The 23,345-nt window shown below is 29.4% G+C and overlaps 1 protein-coding gene and 2 non-coding genes across 9 annotated transcripts in view; all 3 read right to left on the bottom strand.

Moving 5' to 3' along the window:
- Positions 1-23,345, bottom strand: part of LOC107451419 (aromatic-L-amino-acid decarboxylase) — a 161,780-nt gene that overhangs the window by 5,221 nt on the left and 133,214 nt on the right. For 6 of the 7 annotated variants that reach the window (XM_071184679.1, XM_016067499.4, XM_016067497.3 and 3 more), the window contains 11 exons: positions 22,821-23,048; positions 15,000-15,113; positions 13,091-13,210; positions 11,866-11,976; positions 10,348-10,491; positions 7,450-7,516; positions 6,616-6,710; positions 4,442-4,509; positions 3,196-3,286; positions 2,430-2,528; positions 201-302 (listed from right to left, as the gene is read on the bottom strand). In XM_071184679.1, coding sequence (XP_071040780.1) covers positions 201-302; positions 2,430-2,528; positions 3,196-3,286; positions 4,442-4,509; positions 6,616-6,710; positions 7,450-7,516; positions 10,348-10,491; positions 11,866-11,976; positions 13,091-13,210; positions 15,000-15,113; positions 22,821-23,033 — 1,224 coding nt within the window. In that variant the 5' untranslated portion in view covers positions 23,034-23,048. Of the gene's footprint in view, positions 1-200; positions 303-2,429; positions 2,529-3,195; positions 3,287-4,441; positions 4,510-6,615; positions 6,711-7,449; positions 7,517-10,347; positions 10,492-11,865; positions 11,977-13,090; positions 13,211-14,999; positions 15,114-22,820; positions 23,114-23,345 lie in introns of all 7 variants that reach the window. The other variant, XM_043043377.2, reaches the window with a different exon arrangement.
- TRNAR-UCU (transfer RNA arginine (anticodon UCU)) lies at positions 20,121-20,193 on the bottom strand. Its single transcript has one exon. It is a non-coding gene; the product is annotated as a tRNA-Arg (tRNA).
- TRNAR-UCU (transfer RNA arginine (anticodon UCU)) lies at positions 20,293-20,365 on the bottom strand. The gene has a single exon. It is a non-coding gene; the product is annotated as a tRNA-Arg (tRNA).

The raw sequence follows: 23,345 nt of genomic DNA, 5'->3' as shown, positions 1-23,345 counted from the left end.
TACGACCGAACACTAATGGAATGGTGTTCTTTTTTCATCACGTGTAGGACGGCTGTAATCGTCATTTGCCTACCAATTGCCAAACATCGAATGGCTATAGCAGTCCTTTGTGGCAACGTGTTAAAGATGTAAAGAATATTTAAAGATGGAGAGTACTAGTAATCTAGTAATTATAGTAAGAGGGAATGATAATAATTTACCTTCAGACGGAAGCAAACGAGTCCTAAATCCACTGGAGCCTCTATAGTCCATTTTGAATCTGACGCTACCATGGTTTCAAATTCCTTAGCCATTCTAATTTGCTGAAAAAAAAGTGATCGATTGATTGATCGCAAATCTTAATATATTCTTATGTGTTTCAATACGTAGAATAGACGTCATATTTCAGATTAGGAAGCTTCTCTGAGCACAATAGTATTACTATCGTGCTCAGGAATTTATTCAAATTATAAATTTACTAATAATTAATTATAACATTATTTCAAATTATACTATAATATTAATTATAATTATAATATTATATAATTTGAAATAATATTACAATATTATAATTAATATAATATTATAATATTAATTATAATATTATAATATTACTTCAAATTTATTAATAAAATGCAATTAACTGTGACATTACAGTTGGTAAGGAACAAAAATTTAGAAAAAAAGCACGAGTAAAAATATAATTAGATATTTATTTTTGTATGCGATAAAAGCATAATGATTACATTTTGAGTTGCAGATGCTTTAACTTTTTATAGCATTACAGGTTTTAGAGAATTTATTACACTTTTAGACAGTTCGAATACTTTTGAACACATTAAGACAGTTTTGGCCAGTAAATCTTACATGTCCTGTCTAAAACCAATTTATGACATTCAAAACCCGACCGTGTGACCTGTATTGTAGACATTTCAACAAAACTGTGATATTTCAATGAAGATATTTCAATATCGGATCGGTCGAATAAAATTACCGTTATCGTTACCGTTACCCTAGAAATTGGTTTAATGACATTACTGTGACTAAACAGGACTCCTATTATTTCCTGAAAAGCGGCACTGTTTTTAAAAGTTTACGGAATAGCGGTGGAGATATAGTCTGTCTACGTAAAGAACTCCTCTTGCAATTCGTCTGGAGTGGTGGCTGTAACTATGGTTACGAGATTTAACTATTTTAAGTTGGGTTATTATTCATGACAGGTTTTGACTTGAGTCTGCGAGAGAGAGGGAATCAGGGGCAGACGGTCTTAGATTTCGTGGAGTGGGGAGTTCTTTCTATAGACAAACTATATTTTACTGAAGAGATTGGTGCAAATACCGTTGACTTTTATGAGCTTTAAGTTTCAGATTTAAAAAATAGTCATGGGTGAATATGGCTGTTAAACAACAGCTAATTTTCTCAAGTTGAAAGGAAGAAAATATGTTTAGAAGCCGTTTCCAGTTACTTAAAATCCGTTGTAACATGTATTTTCCGTTGTATTTCATTCTAAACTAATAATAACATTATTAATAAAGATTACAGAAGCAGTTCAGTACAAAAAATATCAGACATATAATATTCTAAATTCTTTCTTTACAATGTCTTAGAATATTCTTTTAAAAAGGAGAATTTCTCTCTAAAAGGGTAAGAAATTTAATAAAAGAACGTAATTTGATACATAAAACTGCCGTACAATTGAAAAAGCAGCGTAAGTGCTTCACAATTGATTACGAGAAAAGATGCTTGACATTTTATCTCCTGTAGAACTTCAAAAAACTGTTAAAACAAAATTTATTATTTATTTATTTGCAATAAAAAGCTAGCTTGACATATAAAGATGGGAAATATATAATCAATTTTGAATTTTTTGTCGCTTACGCTGATTTTTCAATTGTACGGCAGAATATGGGTCATCTCATAGTAAAATTGAGCCTATCCTTTCCTTGTAAATGAATTTTGAAATAACGAGCGTTTTTCAAATTTATGTTTAGGAAAACAAATACAAATATTAAATAAACGTTATTTTCTAACGGTTTTTAATACAATTATTGAAGTTATTTTAATAATATATAGTTAATTTCATGGAAGAGATATAACTATATGCGATATAAGTAAGCAAAAAGGATATATTTTAAAAATATGTTGTTACGTCACTTTTAAAATGTACAACATATAAATCTAAACGAAAACGCGGTGTGATAAATAAATTAAATTTGTGTATATAATATGATAATTAAAGATTATCATATTATGATATAATATGATAATCAAGATTAAATCACTACGCTAAATTGAATATTTTCATTCTTATTATTTAGATAAAAGATTAAAAATATGTAGTGAAAAACTGAGAGTTTGAAATTTGTGGGATAATAATGAAGGTGCTTATATATCAATTAAAAAAAAATAGAGGCATGGTGAAATTACAATTTTAAAAGTATTCAACTTACTTCGCGAATGTGTTTTCTCAAACCCTCCACCCCTATCATTCTAAACACAAACCAAAGTTTCAATGATCGAAAACGGCGACCTAAAGGAATTTGCCAATGCTGAAAGAAAAAAAAAATTGTAAAAACAATATGACATGAAAACATTTGAATGAAAATAAATCCGATTAAATTTTTCATGCAGGAATTCGGAAAGAAATTATTAAAATTTGATCTTTAATTTTTTTAATTGTAGGACATGGAAACATCCTACAGTATTTCACACTGCACTTTTTAAATCAAAATAAAATAACTGAATTCTATAATAAAGAAATAAGTTTTCCTAATTCCAGTTTTCAACGTTTATAATAGTTCTTTCTTTAAGGAAATAAAAACAAATTTTTAGTGAAACTAAATTTATCTCCAAGACTGTGAGTTCAACTGCAGGGCATAAAACCTAATTTAAGATGATTAATGATAAAACGATGAAAAAAAAATCATTCATCTTATCAAATATAAAAAGTCCAAAAGTCAAAATGAAGTGAGCCTTTTAATGTTTAATAAATGTACACAACTGTATTTATTTACTTTAATTATGAAATCAGGGTTCCGCCGGAAGAAGCTTGATTATTTAGGGTTCCGTAGCGGAAAAAAATTGGGCACCACAGGTTTAAGACATTATGTTTCATAATATGTATTTAGTACTTATTATTTTTTAGTATTATTTATAATTTTGTGTTTGTGCAATAGTAAAATATTGCATTAATGTAATTATTAAATTCTTATTTACTCTGTAATCCGGTATTTGACCTTCCATTTCATGCTTCAAATATGTAGGATTCACAGAAAAGGCCTCTGTAATTTCGTATCGATTCTTCACCCTGTAAATGAATTTCAGAAATTATAAAGCAGGTCAAAGTATTTAAGAACTTTTTTGAAGGTATGGGAACAATAATGCTGACAAAAGCTAATTTTGAACTCTACTTAAATTTAGTTATCTCTACTGCTTATGCAAAATGTCTTTCTGTATTGAAATATTACCTCTAAATTAACTTTTTTAATTGAATTTTAGGGCATCAGGTAATCTTAAACAATAGTTTTTTTTCTTCTTGGAAACTCTCTCGGTGTATGATCGTTAAGTGATTTTAATCGATCTTTCATATATGTAAAAATATGGAATTTTGTAACAAAAATATTTATTATAAACGGAAGTAAATACTTTAAAATACTTGAAAAAAACTTTTTTTAATAAATGATTAAATAGTTTAAAATCGTATTTAATCTGTATTTCTGTTAAAATAAAACATAAGTAAATACTTTAAAATACTTAAAAATATTTTTTTTAATAAATGATTAAATAGTTTAAAATTGCATTTAATCTGTATTTCTGTTAAAATAATAGCATAAGTAATTACTTAGATTATTTTATGGATGATTAAATAATTTTAAAGTATTCACTTAATATGTTTTTCTGCTGAAATAATTTGTTGAAATGACTTTCTGAAATTGGCACATTTTGAAGAGCAATAGGGAGCTATGTAGAGCTACTTAACAAATACAAATCCTCAAACCTCAATCGTGTTTTATCATTTTCGAAGTAATTACTAAGAGTGAGGGATTAAAAGCATCAGAACTGGTTTATTCATTAGATGTAGCTGAAATCTTTCTTTAATGACCTTGCTCAACCTCCTTATATTGCATCAGAAATAATAATTCTTCGTTTTGATGCTTCTAATTCCTTCATCAATGAGGTTGACCTCGATATTCATTCGTCAGATTTCTGAACACTTTTTTAAATTTGATTTTTCACATATATATCGAACTACATTTTATCTCTGATAGTATTAAAAAGTATATTTGGTATGTAACTGCGCATAAGAGTCAAGTTGCTTTAAATTTTTTAGTTTTAATCACAATTAGTTATCGATGATATCGATATATTATATTATGATATCGTTTTTCTCTATGTTTTCAAAATATTTTTACAGCAGAAACAATTACTTATTACTTATAATCTAAACATGTTTAGTTCTTACCACATCGCTGAGCAGTCAAAATTTACCAACATCCATTTATGAGGATTAAAATTGTAACTATCCGCAAACTAGAAAAGAAAACACAAATAAATTTAACAATTTTATCAATAATTATATTAATGAACTGTGATAATCAATGTTTACTTTTTATTGCTTATAAGCATTTAATATTAAATATTAATTAACAGTCATGCTTGTTTATTATAGTATCTGTTATTAATAAATATTTTTCTTAACTACTAAATTTTAAATTTGGTATACTAAAAAAAACCAAAGTAGTATTGTATCGTTATTTCAAAACCTTTTTTAATGATTATTAGGTGCAAATACATAGTTAACACACTTTAACGATAAACAATGTTTGCAAAAAAGCACGCGTGTACAATATTTACATGTTAAAAAAGGGAAAACTTTTGCTTTACTTTTTGCCTTCTGCTTTTTTTGTCCATTTCAGTACCTGTTTTATAACTTACATTGCTTTAACTAGTATGTAAGTAATTGTAATATGCAACAATTCCTAATTTAATTAAATACTTAGTCACCAAGCGTGAAATTTGTGGAAATAAAGTTGGTTTATAAATCACAGATATGAGGAACTATTTCATTCATCAAAGTATGAATCGATATTTTTCTCACATTTTTGTCTAGGGAAATGAGATAAAATTTCGGCGGACTAGAGTCAACGAATCGTCAAGGCTAGTTTTACAGCATTTTCGGAATAAAATTGTTTTCCTATTACAAATTTGTCTAAATTTAGAAAGAGGTGGTAGTCGTTGGGGTCAAGGGGTAATGAGGATGATAAAGAAATTCCAATTCTTGTAGTTTTACCATAGCCATTCGTTCAGTGTGTGGTTTTGCAATGCTATGCAGCAAGACAGGAGACGATCCGTTGACAAATCTAGGCTATTTTTCTTTAAAATCCATAATTTCATCTAGTTAGTTGCAATATATTTCTATTGTGACCTATGAGCCAGATTTAATACGGTCATAATGGATTGCACCTGCGATATAGCACTATAAAATTTAGCATCGACCTTTTTTCGACAAATATTACGCTTTGGAGTGTGTTTTTGTTGATTCATCAAATGACAGTAATGCCAACTAACAAAAAAACCAAATATACTATTAATGTTTTGCTTGGTCTACCATCTTGTAGTTCGGCGTAGGAACACATATTTCATAAAGTGGAGAATTTCTGAACAGTCCCTATTCAATAAAATTAGTTTTAGAAACAGTTTTTAATATTTTTTAGAGCTTACGAGGATTTCTTTCAGTCGGTGAGATACATAAGGTTTTAAAAAAAAAGGTGAGATTTTAAGCCAATGTCAAATAATAAGTTGTTGTTTTGACTTATCCTGTCGTACAAATTTTATCTTTGATGACCTAATATATGTATTTTCGATACATCAGTTTCAATACAAAGCAATAAAATAAAATACAATAAATTTCTAAATTCTAATGAGTGTTTATATAAATATAATATCTTATAAATCCTAAAATTTTATTAATTTAAGTACATTTCCTAAAACACATTAATGAAAAAGGTGTCAAGTCACAAATGACATACAAAGAAATCTGTAAAAGAATAAATGCAATGAAATATTTTAAAAATATTTTAAACACGTAATATAAAGGTAGATACAGTGCATAAATGTCATACAAAGTAAAGCTCGAAATCGGACAAATCTACGAATTTTTTTTCTAACAATATCCGATAAAAGACGTGTCAAATTTAGCACGAGAAAGCTAAAAATGAAGTTAAAAAGGAATTCATTTTAAAAATAATTTATAAGAAATATGACAATCTCATAGAGCAAAAGCTAAAATTAAACAGACATTTAACAGTGCATTTTAAAAATAAACAAATAGAAAATATTCCAGACATTGTAATTTTATACATTTAAGGATGCATTTTTTAAAATTTTTTTCTAAGAGAGATGTCAAGTCTTGAGGGGTAAAATTTGTTAACTAATAAAATTAGTATGCACTTTTGAAATGGATAATGGAAGAGGTGTCAGAAATAAATACTGAAACTGAGAAAATTTAATAATGCATTTTAAAATATATTAAATAAGACAGATAACATTAAATTGATGATGCAGTTTAAAATATGTTTCATGAAACAAATTGCATAAAATGAATAGTGCATTATAAGAACATTAAAATATTCAAACCTCAACTCCATCAAGAAAATGTCTGTACTCCGGGCAAATAAAGGCTGATCCAGCATAAGCAGCGTCAATATGTAACCATATGTTCTGTTCCTGACCTAAAATTGAAGTTGAAATGAATTAATCAGCCATTAAATTGAAATTTGTATCTGTAAGTTTTTGTCAGTGGAGGAAAATTCCAATTTAGTTTTCACAATATAAAAATAAGGTAAAACATTTTTTAAATACATATGAAAGTCACCACATAAAGAAGTTACATATTTGTAATGCGAACAATTGATGTAATAATTAACATGTTAGCTTAGCTAAAAGCAACATTGTGATTTTCTCGAATATTCTTCTTTTTTTCAATCGAAATTTGAACAATTAAGAAAACCAAGTAATTGAACAAAAGCACAAGCTTTATTTTGATGGATTATTATTATTACCATTATTATTTTTTTTTACAATTTAATTGAAAGAAATACTGCAGTATTTTTCCTAGTTGACTCATTAGTTTAAAAATAGTAGTTTGTGGGAATATTGAACTACATTTAAGATGAATGGGATGTACTAGAATAGGATGGATTATTATTTTTTTTACAATTTAATTGAAAGAAATACTGCAGTATTTTTCCTAGTTAGCGCATTAGTTTAAAAATAATAGTTTGTGGGAATATTAAACTAGATTTAGAAATAAAGCTTTTTTTCCAAAATAAAAAATTAAAAACTTATTCTAACTTATTTTTTATAACGATTTTAAAAAAGATTAACCGTTTTGAAAAATTTTGGAGGTTTTGCAAAGCGATACATCAAAAATATATAAATAATAATAATCAGAAAGATTGTGATACATACACACTGGGCCAAGTTCCTTAATATTATCAAAGGCACAACTGTTTGTTGTACCCAATGTTGCAATTACCTGAAACATTAAGATACGTTTTTAATAGTTTTTTAATAAATATATTAAATAAATAGTCAGATTTTTTTTCTCATTTAATTTCAAAATGTTTTATTCAACAATCAAAAGTAGTTCCCAGTCTATTCTCACTTTCTAGTAGTTCTTACTTAAGATGGACATAGTAACATAAATGGACCTAATAACATAGATTTTTAGAATCCTTAAAGATGGAAGTGAAAATATATATTGCGGATTTTAAAATGATATTCCATTTAAAAAAACAAATAAACAAAAAAAAATTTATTAAAAATTGACGAATTATGAATGAGGTCATTCAGAGCGAATACGGAATTAAAGTGATCTAAAATCAGTTGAAATTATAGAATTTAAACCTTACAAAAGAAGAACTTCCATTTCACAAATAAATTGGTAAAATCGTCGGATTTCTTTTTTTTCCCAACGTCTAGCAAAATTGTTTTGTTGAACAATCAAAAGTATTTCTTACTCTTTTCTCTCTCTCTCTAGTAGTAGTAGTAGAGTAGTAGAGATAAAAAGAGTAGAGTAGTAGTAGTAGAGTAGTAGAGATAGAAAGAGTAGAGTAGCAGTAGTTGAGGTAGAAAGAGAAAGTTAACCTTACCACATACTGTATGTCCCTAATATTATAGATTTGTAGAATCCTTAAATAATGAAGTGAAAAACACATATTACGGATTTTAAATTAATATTTCATTGAAATAAAAGCATGCATAAATGTAATCAAAATTGGTAAATAATGAATGAGATCATTCTGAACAAAAAACGAAATAAAATAATCAAAGTCAGTTACATTTACAGAATTGAAACCTTGCAAAGAAGAACATCGAACTGATAAACTAATTTTGATTATTGTAATCCCTTCCTTTGATTCGATCAACTTGGAAATGATTCATTATATTTCTATTTCATTTTTAAATCCCTTTAAATATTGATTTGTGTCTCCTAATATTGATATACTTCTGGCTTCATATTTCATGAATATTATAAAATTATACATAAAAAAATAAATAATAAGATAAGTTGTTGCGAATGCTATGCATAGCTTTAGACATTGAATATTCCTATTTATATGAGCTTTCTTTTTTTAAAAAAAGGTCTATTATTGCTATTTCAATCAACAAAAACCATTATCAACTTAAAAAATACGTATTAAAATATTGCTGATATGTCTAATGATAATTATGCCTAATAATATATTCTCTATAATAGAAAAGTTACTATCTACTGCAAGGATTTTAGTGCGGTTCCGAGTATATCATAAGCTAAATGACTTGTTAATTGGTTGGCACACTTGGAAAATTTTAACTACTACAAAATAATAAGTAAAATTAAAAATGAACTAGTCATATCAAATTGATAAAAGAAATCAGAATAAAATACTATCTTCTTTAATAAATGAAAATTTCTTGAGGAAAAACTATTACAAATTAGAATTAACAAATTATGTAAGGTAGAAATCAAATTGTCCTCCATATGTTATTTTGAGTAATAACTATAGACTAGTAATACCCATAAGAGTTTCACTCCTACTCCACAGCAATGCATTTTCCAAAGTGTTTTTTTTTTTTTTTTTTTGGTGAGTGCGCAGACAAACATGNTTTTTTTTTGTTAGTGTTAGTGTTTGCCCTAGTAATTTTATAAGAACCAGCTATTATTAACTTTAACAGGAGAAGTTTATTTAATGCTGTAGTTTTGACGAATTGACACATTACAATTTAGAATTTCTATCATAACTGATAAATTTAACAATAAACAGAGAAAAAAAATCTATACAGATGACGCTAGAGAATCATAGATATTTTCACGTCGCTAATTTCAAATCTGCGCTCTGCAAGCTATCTTTTTTTTCAAAAGTATATTTTTAGTCTATTTTTTGTCACAATGTTCAAGTTCAAACACGTTATATATAACAGGGGGTCGGATAGATGTTGCGACAAGCTTCTTAGGAAGTTAGAGCACTTCATCAGGAATAAAATTGAATAGAAACACATGACAGGAAATGTTGTCATACACCACTAGGGGCACTCCTCCTGTCGTGAACAGTTTTTTCATGTGCTTCTGAACAGGTCATAATAGGAAAACGCCCCTAGTTGCGTACGAGGATATTTCCGGGCATGATTTTGTGTGCGATTTTCTAATGGAGTGCTCTAATTCACCTAGAAGTTTGTCGCAAAATTTACACGACCCCGGTTACTTATAACGCTTTTAAATTTGAAAATTTCGATTAAAAATAAACTAAAAATGTCATATTTTAAAAAATATCTATAGATTTAGGAACAAAGTTAATTTCAGAGTTGAAATTACAACAACCGAATTAGGCAACATAAAGTATTTGTATAAATGCAACTAAAAATTTATGTAAAGAAACTTTAAGAAATGCTTATCTGCGCTTATTCTACTAATAGTTTTAAATAATTAACATCGCATGGGAAGTATATAAGTATATTTATTCAATACTTAGGTAAGAAAAATAGAGACAAGTTAAAGTATTTTAAATTTATCCAAATTCACTTTGTGATCTTATTAATTCAACGTCAAGGAATTTTAAAGAATTAATATAAAACGAAAAAGGTAAAAAGAATTTCATTATTTCAGATAGATATAACAAAAAATGATGAACTCATTTTTCAACAAAGACTTAAGATTCTACCGCAAAGGGGCGCTGTATACTTGAGGGCAAACAAGTGTTGCATGTTTCTTAAACTTTTAAAAACATTGCGTTGCACTTTAGCATGCTTTATAACATTAGAATGGAAACTCCAAGTTGAACTCCTAGTTGAATTGAGTAATCACAAAATATGTGTGTAATTATTTACCATAAAAGGAATAAGACCTTTTTCTTTGTCTTCTTTAATAGCCTTTTGTAACGTTTCACTTCTAAGACTGAGGTTTTCATCTGCAGGCAACAGTCGAATTCTAACAGCTCCAAGAAGAGCGGCTCTTTCAACTGAAGAATGAGACTAAAAGGATAAGAAATTTTTTTCACTGATGTTAGAGTAAAAATTTCTAAAAAAAAAAAAAGGAGTGTTTGTTTGCAAATGAGCATAAAAACAACAGTAAAAATGCGGTTAATGTAAAAGCAGCGTTGCCCTATTAGTCGAAAAGAAAATATTTTGTTGAACCAAAAGTGGTGCTTTGAAAATTTTATCAAAGTTGAATTACTTATAAGTTTAAAAGTAACTATACAAATTTATTTTTATTGAAAATTTAAAATTCTTTCCATTTTGAATTATAGCCCTGCAGAATTTATGCATCTTCAATTTACGATCTTTTTTGTAGACAAAATACAAAATAATCGAAAAAAGTTCTTTCCGAAGAGTATATATATATATATATATAAAATGAAGATAAAACAAAGGAAAATTACTGACATATGAGGAAAAAAAAAGGGGAGGGGGAAGAAAAAAAGAAATAAAAAAATAATAAACAACTGGGGAAAAAAAAGGATAAAATTTTTTTAAAAAATCCAAATAATAAAAGATATTATCTTTTCATCAGCCCACACGATTATATCCCCAAAAAAGAGTGCTTTCTGATATTGTATCAATATAGCCAAAGCAAAATATATTAATACAATAGTGTGAGGAGCACTCAAACCCCCCCCCAGTTGTTTGTTATTTTTTATTTCCTTTTTTCTCCCCCCCCCTTTCTCTTTCATATGTCTGTAATTTTCCTTTGTTTTATCTTCATTTAAAACCTATCTAATGAGTTCTGTTTACTTGCAGCTTATGCGCAATAAATGATACTTATTGTTTTTCTTAACTTTCTTNATATATATATATATATATATATTGCTTTGGCTTTATTGATACAATGCTAGAAAGCATTCTAATTTGCAAATATAATTGTGTGAGCTGACGACGAACGAGTTTATATCTTTTGGTAATTCTGTGTTTTGACTGGCTTTTTAATTTTTTTTAAAAAATCTTCAAAAAAAATTCTTCTTTAAAAAAAATCTTCCTGTGTAAAAAAATGTTTTACATTTTTATTTCTTTATTTGTTTTCTTTGTGAATGTCTTTTTATTAAATTCTTTTATTGTCTCCTTATTGTGTTTATTTCTCAGAAACGAATCCTTCCAATACTTTAGAATTTTTACCAAAATATTTTTAAAAAAACTCTTAGATTGGCATGTTAAAAAATGTTCTAAAACCTAAAACTCAAAATGTTCTCATTTTCTTTATTTAATTACAATGAACTGGTGTTGCGAATATATTAATAAAAAATGAGAAAAGGTATGATATGAGTATATTTTTGCTTTCATTCTATTCTGTGAAATTTTTCCAATAAAAATGAACGATAGCTCAATATTTTTCATGTTTATGTGTCTACTTACTTGATCAGAAGCATAAGCAACTAATTTGTCTAACGATGTATCTTTAAATTGATTCAGAATACGACTTCTCGCTCCCAAAAGAGCAACAAGAGTAGCTTCACTTGCTGTGCCCTGAAAAAAAAAAGTTTTTAAGATTTTAGTTAGTCGTAAACTTTTTAAAATATGTCTAATAAAAACTCAATTGTTATTCCAGATCTGTTTTAGAGATTCTGTTATGTAGTGGTGGAAAATTACTTTAAACTGAAAAATACTGAACTAAAAGTAACTTTGACTTCGCTGCCACTAAAAAATAATTTTTACCAATCAGAGCAAGTTGGTATCTATGTTATCCTCTGTGCTTCGAAAGAGCTGAAACAAAGTGGCGATGCATATGAAATTTTAAATGATTTATATGTAGCGATATGGAAAATAAGTTTAAATGAATAAAAAATAATAAATTGAAACATTAACTTAGCTACTACTAGAATGAATTTTTACAAAAAGCGTAGAAAGTTGGCAGCTGTGTATAGTTCAAAAACCATATGGAGTATATCTGACTTCGTCAGATTTCGAGGATTAGCCACAGACACGGATGTTTTCTGCAATTAAGAAAAAGATAGTCGCGATAGACTCAGGGGATAGAGCGTTCGCCTTCCAATGCGGCGAACCGGGTTCGAATCCCAGCCGATACGAATTCCTCATCCGGCTTTCACCGACCACAGTGGTGACGTGAAATATCCTCAGTGGTAGACGGATCATGGGTTAGAATCCTCCTGCCGTCAGGCTAACCGTGGGAGGTTCTCGTGGTCTTCCTCTCCATGTCACGCAAATGCGGGTTAGCTCCATCAAAAAGTCCTCCACGAAGGCGAGTTTCTCCCAATACTCGATCCAGGAGTTCCCTTGCCTTCTGGATTGGGTTCAAAATTACAAGGCTACGGAGTTGAACTTTGGTAGTCGTAAACCCATAAAATTTGGGTCGGCTGCTCAACGACGATTACATAAAAGAAAAATTAAGAAAAAGAAATCTATTTTTTTATTGTCGTCTAGTTCTATTGACATTCACTCTAGGCAACGGATGGAAATTGTGTAATCTGAAAACACTATAAACAATAATATTGACAAAATATACTTTTCAAAACAGTTTTTAAAAAAAAATTTCTTTATATTTTATGAGTTCTTTTATTGTGCATTAAAAATGGTAATAAAGAAACAGATTCAATTGAATGTATTGTAAAACGAAGTTTACCTGTATAATGCCACCCCCAACTCCCTTAGACTCAAATAGAAAATGCTCAGGAAGCTTAAGAGCCTTCGCTAACCAATCCATCATAACCATTTCCATTTCTGTGCATGCGGGACTAGACATCTGAAACACAAGAAGTAGACTCTACGTCAATTAAAAACTACAATATTTGTTTTAAAAAAAATGAAATAGCTTAACCCTTAGATTAAAATGAACCCATAGATTTTCAAGAGTCATTCTACTAATGAATTAATTTTTAATTTTTCCCCGTACAAGTAGCAGTCCTGCGTTGCGTTACTTGTTTTGACTTGATATGTGATGATTCAGAGTCCCTGTCCGCAAAGCGGACACTCTACTCTTTCATCTGAGTTGCGCCCTAGGACTATAGCGAATAATTGGCACAAAACAGTGAAAGTGTTGTGGCAGTTGGCGACTGAAGTAGCATTCCGTTATAACTGATCAGATCATGGAATTAATATCAAATAGTATTAAAATTTAAGTTAGAAATATATTGCTTATTATAAGGAAAGGAATCTAACTTGTAAGAAACTATTAGGCGATCTGTGGGTGACATACTTCGAGGTGAGAATCACCCTTTGCTTTGTGCAATAATTACTCATTTACTACACACATGCCTTATTTATTTATATGAAGTGGTAGTCAAAATCATTTTAAATTAAATTTATAAATTCAAGAGATAAACTGAAATATATTACTTTCACTGTTTTTTTTAAAATATGATCTGGAAAATCCAGAGGAAATAGCAGATTTAAATAATTTTACAGTGCGATAGGATAAAAATTTTAGGATATACTTATAGTGTAATCCATTTAAGTTTTAGGATGTTGTTAATCCTGATGCTTAAAATTTCTTGTCTTGTCTTGCTTTTGGAAGAGGTCCCTATCCCATTCATCGTGTAGTATTTGTCCCTTATTTGTTTGGTTTCGTTGAGGTTAGCAGACAATGTGGTTGCTGTCAAGGGGATTCAAGCACTTTGTTTGAATAAATAATAATAAGGAAAATGAAGCTTAAAATTTCAAGGATACTATTACATATTTATCCATAAAAGTTCTAGGATAAGACTGATCCGTCAATATTCTAGGAATTAAAGCATAAAACAACGGGAATAAAGAACAAATGAGAGTATTACGTTATTTTTTGCTTTAGTCTACATCTCACAAAGTATAGCCTTTTCTTTGTCAGATTCTAGGACATACCCATTCCTTAAATGTACTAGGATCTGTTTCAACAACTTTCTTGGATAAGTCTGATCAACGCCTCCCATAACTGAAAGCCTCGACACGGTTTGTTATAGGTAGTCTGATCAGACCACTGTGAAGGTAAACCAGTTTACGAAAGAGCCATTTAATGGAAAATCTACTAAAAATAAGAAAGTTGCAGCAAATACATGTCTAAAAATTTGTTTCATGTATGAATGTAATTGATTTGTCTTATTTACTTGTCAACCACTACAGATTCAATTCTCAAATATATATGATAAATTTCTTTTAATTACTATTAAAATGGAAATTGGGTTCATGCGCACAGCTGTGTCACTTTTTAAATACTCTGCGCAGACTACTTCTAAGATACCGTGTGGAGGCTTTCTGACGTAGGCGGTGATGGCCTGATCCGTAAAAATACTAATTGTTACAGTCTAATCAGTACTCGCTAAATTACTATCAAGTTGAGTATCGTTTCAACTTATACGAATTCCACAGCAATCATTAAAATAGCAGCAAATCGAATTGATAATAGTCTTTTAATGTATCATGCATACACTCACAAAATGTATAATGTAAATGTATAATGTAAATGCATAATGTAAATGTATAATGTAAATGTATAATGTAAATGTATAATGTAAATGTATAATGTATACACTCACAAAAATGAATGATATTTTTCTTACCCATGTAAATCCAATGCATGTGAGGGCACTTCCCAAAATGTCAGCACACATAGCGGGGTAGGAGTTTGCTGTCGGAAAATATGCATGGAAATTGGGATGATTCCAATGAGTCATCTGAAAACAAATATTGTTTGTTAGCGAATGCCTATCATTTTACATTAAGAGCGTCAGCATTTTAATTGAAATTTTTGTACTCGACTTACGGAAAAAAGATTTAAAAAAAGATTAGTAACACAATTTTTATTATTTGAAGGCAATAAATTTCTTATTTTCAAGTAATTTCATTTCAGTTTTTTTATTTGGAATATTCGTTTCGTTTTAAACTGACGAAACTAGATCAATATTGATGGAGTTAACGTGTCTTCTATTAGATCAGCCGGAATATTCTGCCCACGAAAGTACACGCCTCTTTTTTTCGGTAATGTAAAAAGTTCTTTTATAAAAGAAAGTGGTATATATATAGGATATTCAACCATTAACTTAAATGTTCTATAGTTTGAAAAACTATCAACTGTTATCAACTTGTTCAACCATTACTCAAACTTGTAACGAAAGTTTACGACAGAATTAAGCGGCACATTTGATAGCCATTTAAGAGTAAATGCTCTACCACTTCTTTTTAATAAAACCACCTTTATGATTTTTGTACAATGGTGCCTGCACTTCCACAGATATAATTTGCCGGTAGGCATATTACATACACGGCATTCTCAAAAAGGGAAACTGAGGAATGCCACATGCGACAATAATGTAAAAAGTGGCGATTGACAAAGAGCTAAAATCTATTTAAAGCGATTAAAATTAGCAACTTTTTCTAGGATATTTCTTTCAGTTTGCTATTAAAGATGAATGTAAAGTATGTTTTCAATTTAAATTTGAATAATTGTAATGTAAGTCGTAGTGGTAGTCATGATTGAAAAATTAAATGGTTTAAATAATTAAAAATGAATTGCAGTTTTTTCCATTTCTTGCATTTTTAGTCTCGCGTGGCATCCCTGCAATATCGATTGGCTAAAGCTGTGATAATATTTAGTTTAACTAGTTTAAGCTTAATTCAGAGCCTGTATGTATAGAGTAAAAATAAACAACATGTTTTTATCCTGAAATCCGCTGAGAACACATGCCATGTCTTAGAACGTATAATACCTCTAAGGATTCATGATATGCATCGTACCTGTCTTCTTATCTGTCATACCAGTCTCTTAATTCTTGAAACATTACAGGAGGTAATAATTATTAAAATATAGAAATGAAATTTTTTTGAAAAATGACTTTTTTCTTTTTTAAGTTGTTTAAAAAGTAGAGACATGCATGGTCATCAAGCAGAAAGGCATTTCAGTACTCTACCTAGTAGTAAAGTGGTCGAAATTGCCTTAATAAAACAGCTAGCAGGAAAGTTTATTGATAAAAACACAGTAAAACAGTGAAATAATGAATTAAGTGACACTTTAAAAACACTCTATTTTCTAAGTTTAATAATGAGCTTATAAAACATGCAACAAGATATAACAATTCTTTTTAAATTTCTTCTTTATTTTAATTGAATACAGTGTGACTGATCTGGAATCCAATTAAAATATCTTCCATTATTTTTTTAAAAATTTTATTTAGTATTTTCTTGAATATTCTCTCCATTTTTCATTTCTCAGATGCAATCATCTTAAAAAAATTTCTGCGGTCCCTAAAGCATCTTATGTTTCAACTTTTCTTGTGTTCGAAAAGCGAATATTTTTAAATTTAAGACCTATATGATACTCTTGAGAGTTTTCAAGATCGAACTACGATACTTTCTTTTTATTCCCACCTCTTTAGGAATCGACAATCAAGAATTGAACGGGCCGTTTGCTGCAATCCGGATAATGCATTCCTGTGGTCTCCTAGCAACCTTGAAGCGTCATCCCCAACTGTATTGCAACTTCCCCTTCGAAACTGCGAATATCTTCACCGAGCAAGGATAATAAAAAGATAATGACTTTTAGCTCTTGTTTTTTCCTTTTTTTTCATGATGCATCTGATTTCCATTATTTTTTTCTCCAGTTTTTGTTCTTGTAAAATTTCCTGTTGAGTTAACATTCGAAATACACTTTTTATGTTAATGAATTTTTATGTATTTAATTGTTCAATTATATACTTGGTGTTTTGCAATCATTACTCTAAATAAATTTCTTTAGTATTTTTCGCATTCCAGTCAAAATAATTTGCACAATAGGGGGAGTAAATTAATATTTAGGTAAAGAGGAAAAAACACTAATGAGGGGTTAAAATGTATCAAAACTTGCTTGATTGCCCAAAGCAACTGAGAGGAGTTGGATGACATAACTATTGCAAACACATTCAAGATTAACCTGGAAATCATAAAGGTTTTTGTATTTTCTTTAATATAACTTTCTTCAATAGTGTTTCATCAGATTTAAAAAGCGTTTTTGCAACTTGCAATATAGGTATGTCGATTTCTACTTAGCTTTTGACAAGGATTTTTGCACATACAGGATGTCCCAGGATTATTGGAGAAACATTTAAAGGGAGGTAGGAACGTCCCAAAGATACAGAATTGTATAGCAATCCATGGTCGAAAACGTCATGAGAAAGTAGTATGACAGGTACAAGAGACATAGATATTTTAGATGATCTATCTGAAATAGTTATTTGTGAAAGATATTACATGTGCTGTAATAGATTATAGGTGAAAATGTCGCAAAAGATGTTCAAAGTTTCAACCATTGTTAGCAATACATGCATTACACCGTAAGCCACGGATTGGCGGACTTGCTCAAATACACCTGGATTTCGTTGGATATCCGCAGCCGCACAGACGATTCTTGCAACCAACCAGATTCATTTCGGAATCCTGAAGTGTTGCGTATAAGTGTACAAGTGCTGTTCATAAAACAAAACATCGTATACTCCTGTGTGGACGATGACAACTCAAATGACTGCGGCAACGCAGGTCTATTTCCTCCAATGCTTTTGTGAACAATACCACTTAGCGGCGAACGAAGACGTTTTCGACCATGGGTTGCTATGCAAATCTGAATCCTTGTGATGTCTCCTACCTTCCTATAAAATTTGTCCCATTAATCTTGTGGCACTATGCATATTAAAAGCGGTAATTATACGTATCATCCTGCATATAAATTTTTTGTTCTGCTATCAAAACCTTTATACCAACAGATTTTATCGTTTCAACAATGCCATAAACACGAACAGAAAACTAAGACATTTTTAAGACATTGAAGTCGTTTCTATTCTATAAGACATTACAATCTTTTTTCTATTCTGCAAGCCATTGAGCATTTTTTTTAAAAAAAAAAACTATCAAAATTTGTTAAAATATCAATTTTAACAAAATTTTATTCTAGAACAATACAGTGTGAAATGTACTACTATTCTTCGTATAAATTAATCCAGAACAAAAAATTAATACATAAGAATCTGTCTACTTATTTTTTAAAGAATACTTCAAACTTGTTAGAAACTTTCTTTTGTCGAACAATTGACATTTCGACCTCATTTATTTTTAACTCTTCCTTTTGTGCCTTCATCCTTTCTTTAGAAATGTCGAAAGAAATAATTTAAAGAAGAAATGTATCCGAGACAGATTGTCTGAGTTCGAAAAATAAAATAATGCTACTTAAGGCCTAAAAATTTAATTTCTAGCCAAACTTAATTCGGCTTATGTAAATAAAGTTCCGTTCTTATAGTATTTAATTCGACCACTAAACATTTTGCGAGAAAATGGCTTTTCCTGACAGGTCAAAATGACGTAAAAATAAAAGCAATGTAATCTCTAAGAAGGGTAACCGAAGTGTTAAAGCTTTATGAGTGGCCGAAAAGCCAGATAAACCGTCAAGGTAAAGAAAGCGGAAGTTGCCTATCCATCAAATAAAGCTGCCTTTACTACCTATCGAACCTTCACCGATCATAAAAACTTCCATCATTCCAGGCAACGAATCCGATTAGGAATAAATTTATTAAGATGATACGCTTAGGATGGTTTTTAAGGTTTCATTGAAAAGTTGTTTTTTATTCCTTTTTAGTCAACTTGAGAAACGGGTTTATTAAACATTTTATTTAATTTTATTAGTTTATTAGTTTTGTGACTGTTATTTAACGTCGGAGAGTAAGCGAAATGTTGGCTAACAATAAAATGGCGATTAAGTTTGCCTTCAGCTTTCAGAAAATAACTGTAAACTGTATTTCCATATCCCAATTGTATATTATGACACATATTGATACATACACTTGATATTTGAACTCACCAACTAATCGAAAAGTGGCCAAAATGTATGTTTGTTTGATTAAAAGCGATTGAAATTCGTTTTATCATCCAATGCAAATTTTCAGTTAAAAATTTTTACAAAATGGTGTTCTGGAAAGTGATAAATTATTTGATTAACCTATGGCAGTAAATTCTTTTTGTAAAGGTCAGGAAGCAATTAAATCTTACATTGACATCAGGAGCCATTGCCCCATTGGAGATTTGAGTACTATGGTAAGTGGAAAATAAGTCGGAATTGTGATTGATAATAAATTCCATTTGGCAACAAAATTATGATTAATTCTTCGTCTAATGGTTAGGACATGCATGATTGAAACTAGGTGATGGAAGCTCCCGTGAAGATTTGAGTGTCCATTCCTCTGTCCATTCCACCTCTGACTTTTCAGATTTAGATATATTTACCTAAAGCTATTAAAATATTCTGGTTGTAAAAAGTGTAATAAAATAATTTTTCATCTTGACTACAAATTTTTAATTATTTTCAGGTGCGTATGAGACTTCCGTAGTTTAATCAAATATCCTTGCTAGTGTGGTACCGGTCCTTAAAGCGTTAATAGTTCAAAGGAGAGGCATGTATTATGCTAATAAATTTATTCTAATTATTAATTAAGCTATTAAATCAGACAGAAAACGTACTTTCTCTGTCTTTTTTCAAAGGATTTTGATTATTGACCATTAAAATATGGGGAGATAGTAGAAATCTGGTTTAAACAGTTTAGTATGGCGAATGATTGAAAATTTGGACCTTTGAATGTGAATTTTACTTTTTGTGTATATCGGGAATTTTTTTTGCAAATTTAAATATTTTGACCTACCGTAACAAAAAGTTGACACTAACCTAGCATCCCTGCCGGGATTCGAACCCGGGACCTTTGGATTAGAAGTCCAACGCGCTATCCACTGCGCTACAGGTACTGTAACAACTATATGTAGTTCAGTTTGAACATACTTGTTCTTATAATTCATAAGTAAATTCAAATATAGATAATTAACAAAAAGTTCCCATGAACACAGCATCCCTGCCGGGATTCGAACCCGGGACCTTTGGATTAGAAGTCCAACGCGCTATCCACTGCGCTACAGGGACGGCAACGAGCATAAAAGAAAGTTTTTATGAATCGGAGGAATAAAATATGAATGATAGCTTTTACACTTTATCACCAATAGATAAAAATGTAAAGGCAGGAAGTGTCGCCAGTTGATAAGAATGATAAGTATGCAATCGACTTAAAATATCCTAGATAATAAAACAAAAGAATCAGGCCTTATTTTATGGACATCATACTGTTGTTTTTTATCTGGGAGTAAATTCGATAAGCTATATTATTCTAATAAGTTATACTTCACTGTGGAACAAAATTCTAAATTCAAGGAATTTTTGTTTTGTTTTAGTTGTTACTCTAGACATTATAATATTTATTTGACTCTAGAAAGTAGGCTAAATAAACAAAATGCTTTTCATTTAAGGACTTTTCCTACAATTTAAAAAAAATTTATCTCTTAGATATGTTTTTTTTTCTTTCTTGTTGCAGTCTAGTTTTCCATAGTCATTCTATATACTATAGTGTTTTTTTTTATTATATCGTAGAATTACGGTAACTAATGAAATATTAAGAATAAAGAAGTAAAAAATTTACAAAAGCTGAAAAATATATACTATTATACTAAAGTGTTTACTATTTCAATGGTTTCGAAATTATATATTCATTAAGTAAAAAAAAAATACCACTTTAAGATTGAAGTGAATAAAACTTTTAAACAATATTTATAATGAAGAATGAAGTTAGAAAAAAAACCCTGCTTGCAGTGAATTACTGCTGTCAATTTTCAGAATTTTCCGTACTGGTAATCAAAACATTTCTAAGTTTTATTTATCTGTGAGTGCAACAGCTTACTAACAGCTAAAACACATAAGCATATTTAGTTGTGAAATGTTGCAAAAATTATACTTATTGCAACGGCAAGTAAATACTGGAAGTTGAAGTTAGTTTACTACTCTGAGTAAGAAAATCTGTTCAAGACTACCATCCTAAATATTAGCAGCCCTAAAGTGAATAGAGACAAGTAGCTAAACAGAAAAATTATTGTTTACTTGATAGCTCTTAGCCATCTTGTGAGAGGATTTTTTTTTCGAAAGACTACATGACGAACTGGTAGAACAATTTTTTTCACCATTACTTTTTTTCTTACAGAAACCAAACATGCCTGTTACATTTTATAAAGTTATATATAGTTTTTTTTCTTAATTTTAACTATGCAATTATGGAAATGTGAATTTTATTAAAACTTAAGTGATAGCTAATATAGTAAAATATCCACTTAATCCTTTGCGTAACAGCAAATTTCAGTCAGGTAACGCATTAGCAACTGCGAACTCAGACAGTGTAATCAGAATGTCTTCCGTCTCAAACAGAATTCTCTTCTAGTGGATCTGTTAGTTATATCTTATTTTTAATAAACTTATTCCAATTCTTCAATATGAGTCTCGTTGAAGAAGTTATATCGTAAACATTTGTAAGCCCAAAAATTCTTGAAAAATCATCGAATTTTTAATAAAAAATTTCGGTCACGAAAATTTTCGCGACCGATATTTTATATTTTTATGTCTGTATATTCTTATTGAAGAGGCATACTACATATTTCGTTGTTGCTTAAAGAATAGTGGTGTCTAGAAATTGGTGAACGTCTTGAAGCATATAATTTTACAGTTCTAGTGATTTTTTTGCCATTTTTGTATTAAGTGTTAAATTAAAATGTAAGCTAACCGAAAGAAATATTCACTAAACTTTAAATTAAATGAATATCAGTTTTTTTCTCGTAGTTATTTTAATATTACTGCAAAAATTAACTCAGCAGAATGCCGAAGTTTCCTTCTTTTTTTGCAATATTTAAAGTGGTAGTAAAACTGCAATTAGTAGGAAAATGTTTTTTAGATTTCCCCCGTATTTTAATACTTTATAACCTTTAATACTTTGACAGGTCTTTTTAAATTATAAAAATGTCTTCGTGTTCCAAACTATTTTAAAGCAGATAAAGTGAAATTTCCTCCACCATTTCAAATTTTCGGGAAAAGCCGGAGAAGTTGGCAGATTTAAATTCGATAAAAAGGGTTTAGGAAATAAATAATTTTATTGACTCGTTAGTACGCTCGTTATTAACTGATAACTTGTACGGCTGTCGAAGAAAATTTTTCTTAATGGTAGAAACATTTATACATTGTTTTTAACTGTATGTAAAGAAAACTATGCGTAACGTATCTTGGATTTTAAAACTTCAAAACTGCGTATCATCATGCATCATGCGAATAAATAATTCAAACATATGTTTAGATATGATCCATTATTTCAGTAATTATGCTTTTACTTGTTGGAGAAGTAGCATAAATATTTAAAAATTTTGTTACTTTAATTATTATTTTACAATCACTTTGTAAAATCTTTTTCTGTAACAATAAAAGATTGCTATACGTTAGTTACTTAAGTAATGGTTTTAAAGTTTTTATTACAAAACATTTTTTTCTGAACAAAATATGGCCAACTTACTCCAGGCATAACAACTTTTTCAATGTCATTGAGTACATCTTTCCAATGGTGTGGCTGTTCAGGTGGAGAATCCGGCAAAAGATCTGTAATATATCCTGGACGGACATCCGGCAACACTGAACGATCTCTTATATTTTCCAAATAATCAGCCACCATATTCACCAGTTCTGTTCCACATTTCCTGAATTCGTTTGCGTCCATTTGAGGTTCCATGGTATTCTATACTTTCTGAAAACACGTACAAGTAACTTATAATCAATATTATAAGTTTGTATCAAAATCGTCTACTGCCACTGTATGGAAGAAAATCTGTTAAATAATCTTATTTTCGTAAATTATGATAAATCAAAGTTCATAGAAATATAAGATAAATTTATGCTACAATGTTTGAATGCTTTATTCTTTCTAGTTTTATTTTATAGTTTATGCCTGAGGTGCAACTATGCTATAAACTACGGCAAATAAAAATAAGTGAAACAAGATAAGACAAAACGCTCGTCATGACAAAATAATGATTAAACTTTA

Source organism: Parasteatoda tepidariorum, chromosome 8 (genome assembly GCF_043381705.1).
Source record: "Parasteatoda tepidariorum isolate YZ-2023 chromosome 8, CAS_Ptep_4.0, whole genome shotgun sequence".
Taxonomy (NCBI): domain Eukaryota; kingdom Metazoa; phylum Arthropoda; class Arachnida; order Araneae; family Theridiidae; genus Parasteatoda; species Parasteatoda tepidariorum.
Note: the sequence above shows the minus strand (reverse complement) of the source record. Positions and strands in the feature narration are given on the sequence as shown.